General features: G+C 44.6%; 1 protein-coding gene across 3 annotated transcripts in view; it reads left to right on the forward strand.

Annotated features, from left to right (window-relative positions):
• The window catches only part of LARGE2 (LARGE xylosyl- and glucuronyltransferase 2), a 94,697-nt gene extending 89,150 nt beyond the window's left edge, over positions 1 to 5,547 (forward strand). For all 3 annotated transcript variants that reach the window (XM_089686771.1, XM_089686772.1, XM_089686773.1), the window contains exons 12-15: positions 982 to 1,260; positions 3,672 to 3,818; positions 4,608 to 4,803; positions 4,887 to 5,547. In XM_089686771.1, coding sequence (XP_089542897.1) covers positions 982 to 1,260; positions 3,672 to 3,818; positions 4,608 to 4,803; positions 4,887 to 5,084 — 820 coding nt within the window. In that variant the 3' untranslated portion in view covers positions 5,085 to 5,547. The remainder of the gene's footprint in view (positions 1 to 981; positions 1,261 to 3,671; positions 3,819 to 4,607; positions 4,804 to 4,886) is intronic.
• The last annotated feature ends 453 nt before the right edge of the window (positions 5,548 to 6,000 follow it).

Genomic DNA, 6,000 nt, shown 5'->3' on the forward strand with positions numbered 1-6,000 from the left:
CAGGGGCTATCAATGGTACATAAAAAAATAAAGAAATCAGTATTGTAACCCCAACAATGGAAGAGGCGTGCCCACGTAGAGGCTGTCAATAGCACATAAAATACAGAAACAGCGATATAACACCAACAAAAATTTCAAGCCAAAGGCAAATTTCTATCGCCTCACGTAATCAAACAAAAAAGAGGAAAAAAAGAGTAAAGAAGGAAGAAGAAAACAAGACCAGAAGCAGGGATCCGGGAACGCCCTTACCATACAGCATCATAAACCCAGACTAGCCGGGGGGAGCATGGGAAAAGCATATGTCAACCAAGGCTCCCATATTTTCCAAAATTTTCATTGGGAGTCATTACGGATACTCAACATCTGTTCATTGAGCATCAGAGTGGTTATACGATCCCGCACCCCCTGAAGAAGAACAGACAGGTCTTTAATACCTGGGCAATTGTTCTAGTGCAGGGGTAGGCAACCTACGGCTCTCTAGCTGTTGTGGAACTACATTTCCCATCTGACATTGCAAAATTGACAGTTACAGCTATGACTTGCAGAGGCTTGATGGAACTTGTAGTCCTGGAACAGCTGGAGAGCCGCAGGTTGCCTACCCCTGATCTATTGGATGACACAAACAGATAGGAAGCCAACTTCTGCTGATGAGCCAACAGGTCCGATATGGGACGTTTAGATGTGTTTTGAGTAGAGAAGGGGTACCGGTGATCTCTGATACACAGCTGCTTTTATTGGACAAAGTTATCAGAACAAGCTTTACAATATTACTCCATCTCCTGAAAAAGAAGAAAAAAGTGTGATATTACATGCTTCACCTGTATTGAGACTTGTAGTTCTCCATGGCCTATGAGTGTGGTAATCTGCAAACTTCGAGCCCATTGAGACTTCTTCCATCTTTCATCCTCCATATAACTGAATTTCAAACATTAGTTTTCGATGCAATTACCTTTTTTTTGGGTTTTTTTTTTTTGCCCCTAGGCTTCAGATGCTGGAACTTATCTGCCGCCACTGGGAGGGCCCCATGAGCCTGGCCCTGTACCTATCTGATGCAGAGGCTCAACAGTTCCTGCGCTACGCACAAGCTTCTGAAGTGCTGCAGTCTCGGACCAACATTGGCTACCACGTGGTGTACAAGGAGGGCCAGCTGTATCCTGTAAACCTCCTGAGGAACGTGGCACTGAAGAACGCACAGACCCCCTATGTCTTCTTGTCTGACATAGACTTTCTGCCAATGTATGGACTGTATGACAGCCTGAGGTTCGTTCTCATATAGTATATGTTTAGGATTGTGTTAGACGTTTGCTGGAGAGTCTTCAAGACTTTCTATCCCAGTCTTGGTGTGAAGCTCTGCAAAATGGCTTGTTGAGCTTTGAAAGGCTAGGTATAGTGGGGCAAAGCAAAGTTTATTTTCAAAGATGAGGTGCAGCAGAATATGTTGCCACAAAAGAAACTTTCTAATTGATAACTTATTAAGGAGTGAAATTTAACAACTCTTGTTTGGTAATCCCAGAGAACAGTCCCATCTTCCAGGTTTAATCCCCAAAACCATGCCATATATTGCAGCTTACCAGTCAGATGTGATGGCTGTCTTAGCTGTCTTCATGCCTTTGTTCTTGTATTTTCATCTGGTGATCCTGCCAGTAATACTTCTTGTCTCTGCATGACATCACTCACTCACCATACTATAACTCTGGTGGTGCAGTGTTCTCAACCAAGGCTGATTTTGAATACAGCACCCCTCCCCCCTCACATCTTTATAACAGGGGAAGGGGTTCTGTAGGGTAAATTTGGCACGGGTGATATCAGATTGTGATTTAATGTCACAATGAATACTGGAAGTTATCAGCCCACTGGATTTCTAACAGGATATTTTTTTTTGTTTGCACCTTATGAACATACTGTATATGACATGTAATTATATATTTTAACAGGAAAAGGAGCAAAAAATGGTTCATTGTTAGCTGCCACTTCTCGGCTTTGCATACCGAGTACATAACGTGAGGCTGTATACAAACGTTTTAGAATGCTACAATATATATATATATTTTGTTTTCCGGCTCTTTAAAGGGAATCTGGCACATAAACTCTTAGTAGTGAGCTTTGGATCATTGACCGCTCGGGTGAATTCCCTTTGCTAACTGGGAAATTGATTTAGTAGAATAAATATTTCAGATTTTGTAGCTGTTATTGGTTTGCTGTTTTTATGATGCAACATCTTTGCTGTTCTGACATTTTGCTATTTCCCTAATGTGGGGGAAAATTAAAAAGTTTTTCTTTTTTAGATTCTAAACCCTGCAAACTATACATATAATAATCCGATGTTATCAGGACCATCCATTGGGGTCTTGTAGGTGGACAGATGCAGTGGGATTTCAGGGGTCTTGTAGGTGGACAGATGCAGGGGGCTTTCAGGGGTCTTTTAGGTGGACAGATGCAGGGGGCTTTCAGGGGTCTTTTAGGTGGACAGATGCAGGGGGCTTTCAGGGGTCTTGTAGGTGGACAGATGCAGGGGGCTTTCAGGGGTCTTGTAGGTGGACAGATGCAGGGGGATTTCAGGGGTCTTGTAGGTGGACAGATGCAGGGGGATTTCAGGGGTCTTGTAGGTGGACAGATGCAGGGGGATTTCAGGGGTCTTGTAGGTGGACAGATGCAGGGGGCTTTCAGGGGTCTTGTAGGTGGACAGATGCAGGGGGATTTCAGGGGTCTTGTAAGTGGACAGATGCAGTGGGCTTTCAGGGGTCTTGTAGGTGGACAGATGCAGTGGGATTTCAGGGGTCTTGTAGGTGGACAGATGCAGTGGGATTTCAGGGGTCTTGTAGGTGGACAGATGCAGTGGGCTTTCAGGGGTCTTTTAGGTGGACAGACGCAGGGGGCTTTCAGGGGTCTTGTAGGTGGACAGACGCAGGGGGCTTTCAGGGGTCTTGTAGGTGGACAGATGCAGTGGGATTTCAGGGGTCTTGTAGGTGGACAGATGCAGTGGGATTTCAGGGGTCTTGTAGGTGGACAGATGCAGTGGGATTTCAGGGGTCTTGTAGGTGGACAGATGCAGGGGGCTTTCAGGGGTCTTGTAGGTGGACAGATGCAGGGGGCTTTCAGGGGTCTTGTAGGTGGACAGATGCAGTGGGATTTCAGGGGTCTTGTAGGTGGACAGATGCAGGGGGCTTTCAGATGCATTCAGCTTGTGTTTGAGATCTGCTTGAAAGTAAGGATCTTGCACACACAGATATCACTCAATATCTGCATCTCAGTAAAATATGTACAATATGCAATGATGAAGGGGACTCTGCACACCCGAAATGTCCTGAGTAAATGAAATATTGGATTGTGGTGTGTGGACGACTTCCTTGCTCACATCTGAAGAACCGCGCCCCGTCTTTATCACCCAAAATCGAATCTGGCAGTGACAGCATGGAGTGCAGCTGAGACTCTATTGAACTTGTTGAGATCAGTTTGAGGTGTTTCTAGATTCTGAGTCTCTGACCTACCAAGCTGCTTTTGCATTCCCATTGACTTTTAGGGGAGAAAAGCACTTTTGATGCAAACAAAAGCCACGTTCCTCAGGATGTGTACAGGTCCTTCTGATGCGTAACTGTTTTTGCTATGAATGTTTTGTCAAGCCTATTCCCCATTGTCCTATGTCCTATTGGCTTTTCTCTCCTCCCATCTAGGAAGTCCATAGTACAGGAAGACATGGCCAACACTCAGAAGGCCCTCATTGTCCCAGCATTTGAAACTTTGCATTACCGTCTGTCCTTTCCCAAATCCAAAGCAGATCTTCTCTCCTTACTGGATATGGGGATGCTCTACACCTTCCGGTAAGACTGGGCACAATGTATAGCAAACTCTTTGGTGAAGTGTCACTCCATTATTTTCCTTGCTTGGGCTAGTTAAACCAATGTCATGCAGTGATTTTTTTTTTTTTCTAGTAATAAAGAAATTGCAATCAATAAAAGATCTGCACAGTGATTCCGGGGATTTATAGCTCAGTTGCTGACTTTTTGCTTTGACTGGAGCTTGTGACAGAATAGCCAGCTTCAGCAGCTACTTGTTTTGTCAAATATTTCTATAATTATGTCACTTGTGAAGGAATTCTAGTGTTCTCTGCAAAGCCCTGACCTCAGCCCTATTGATCAGCTTTTGGACAAATTGGAATGTCGACTGCCATCCAGTTCTTCCCATCCAATATCCGTATCTGACTTCAGAAATGTTGCTTTGGCTGAATGAGCAAAGATTTTCAAAGACTTGCTCTAAATTCTAGTGATAGAAGAGTGGAGGCTGTTAGAGCCTCAAAGATAGGCCAATGCTATATTAATAGGCATGGTTTTGGGATGGGATGTCCAACAAGCTCATATAAGCTGTGATGGCCAGCTGTCTACAACCAGTGGGCCGTATGGTGTACTTTCAGACCAGCTTTATGATAACTTAGAATGTATCCTTGCTAAGAATACAAGTAGATGCAGCAATGTTTCTTGGTGTGCTGTGATGAAGACAAGTGCTGCTACCAGGCTCTGCATTTGGGAATTGCACAGAAACCTGGACAGCAGCTCCATCGGGTAAGGTCCTTTCATCTGCTGTAGTGTAACCCCCAAACTTTCTCCTTCCAGATACCATGTGTGGAAAAAAGGACACGCTCCGACCAACTATGCCAAGTGGAGAACAGCAACTACGTCATACCGTGTTGACTGGGCCCCAGACTTTGAACCATACGTGGTTGTCCGCAGAGACTGTCCCGAATATGACCAGCGTTTCCTGGGCTTTGGCTGGAACAAAGTGTCCCATATCATGGAGCTGGATGCTAAGGTACGATGTTCTGTCTATCACCTGATCTAGCCCTAGGTTCTCCTCAAGGGGTTAAAAGTTTATATCTTGTGCCATTTATCCAGGGCTATAAATTGGTGGTGCTGCCCAACGCTTTCATCATCCACATGCCTCACGCTCCCAGCTTCGATATCTCCAAATTTCGCTCCAGTGAGAATTACCGCGAGTGCGTCAAAACACTAAAGGAAGAATTCCACCAGGACTTGTCCAGGAGATACGGATCGGCAGCTCTGAAATACATTGCGGCTGAGAGGAACCGATGATGGGAACAAAATAGATTTGTTCTGGTTAGCTGCAATAGAGAGGTAGGACTCTTGAGACACAGACCTCACCCGGCTCTCACTGAGTGGATCGAGCCGCACCGTGCCTGTTGGCTCCACTGCCTTACCCAGAGAGGGAAGCCTGCATTGTTTTTATGGATCCGCGTGCCTCAGTCAAGAACGGTTGAGCGCCTCAACACTACACCCGTTCCTCTTCTTGCCTTCGGAGGCATCTGCAGACAATCAGCCGAATCCCACCATCTCAGGCCTGATGCCAATATGTAGTCACAGACACTGAAGTCTTTGGAAAGACCACTGATCCCGATTTGATGTAAGAATGTTATATATTTTATTTATTTATGATTCATATCAAGTCGGACATTGTGCTGAGGACAGGACGGGATTCCTGCTTGTTACTTGATTACGGTTTTTTAAGATATTGAATAAAAGTATGTACTGTTTCTTACTTGGTTTCCTATTTGCATTTGCATATGTTGCAGAGATGCCTGAAGTCTTGTGTAATTGGCTGCTGTGAAGGGATTTGGGGGGTTGAGGTTTATTGTTTGTAGGACAAAGGAGAAGTCTAGATTTTGAAAAAAAACCATCATGATCTATAATGTACAGCGCTGAGCAAACCTTTTGGTGCTATATAAATAGATTACAGTCTTGGTTCAAGTAGTTTCAGCCTGAACGGCATATAAAAATAATTGAATGCAGTTATGTATTCCTTTAAAAATCCTTAAATGTATAAGTACCTGAATCTGTTTTTATTAAGCTTCCTGGCATCCCCATGCTAGGAGCACATAGGCTAGAAGAGAGAGGTCAGCACTAGGAGCCAATCATGAGTTGTCAAGTGTTTTTGCTGCTCCTTCATCATCCAATCAGCAGGCTGGGGCTTGCAAGGGGCCACCACTGCATT

This window comes from Staurois parvus, unplaced genomic scaffold (genome assembly GCF_062004578.1).
Source record: "Staurois parvus isolate SC_StPar_1 unplaced genomic scaffold, SC_StPar_1.0 ptg000410l, whole genome shotgun sequence".
Classification (NCBI taxonomy): domain Eukaryota; kingdom Metazoa; phylum Chordata; class Amphibia; order Anura; family Ranidae; genus Staurois; species Staurois parvus.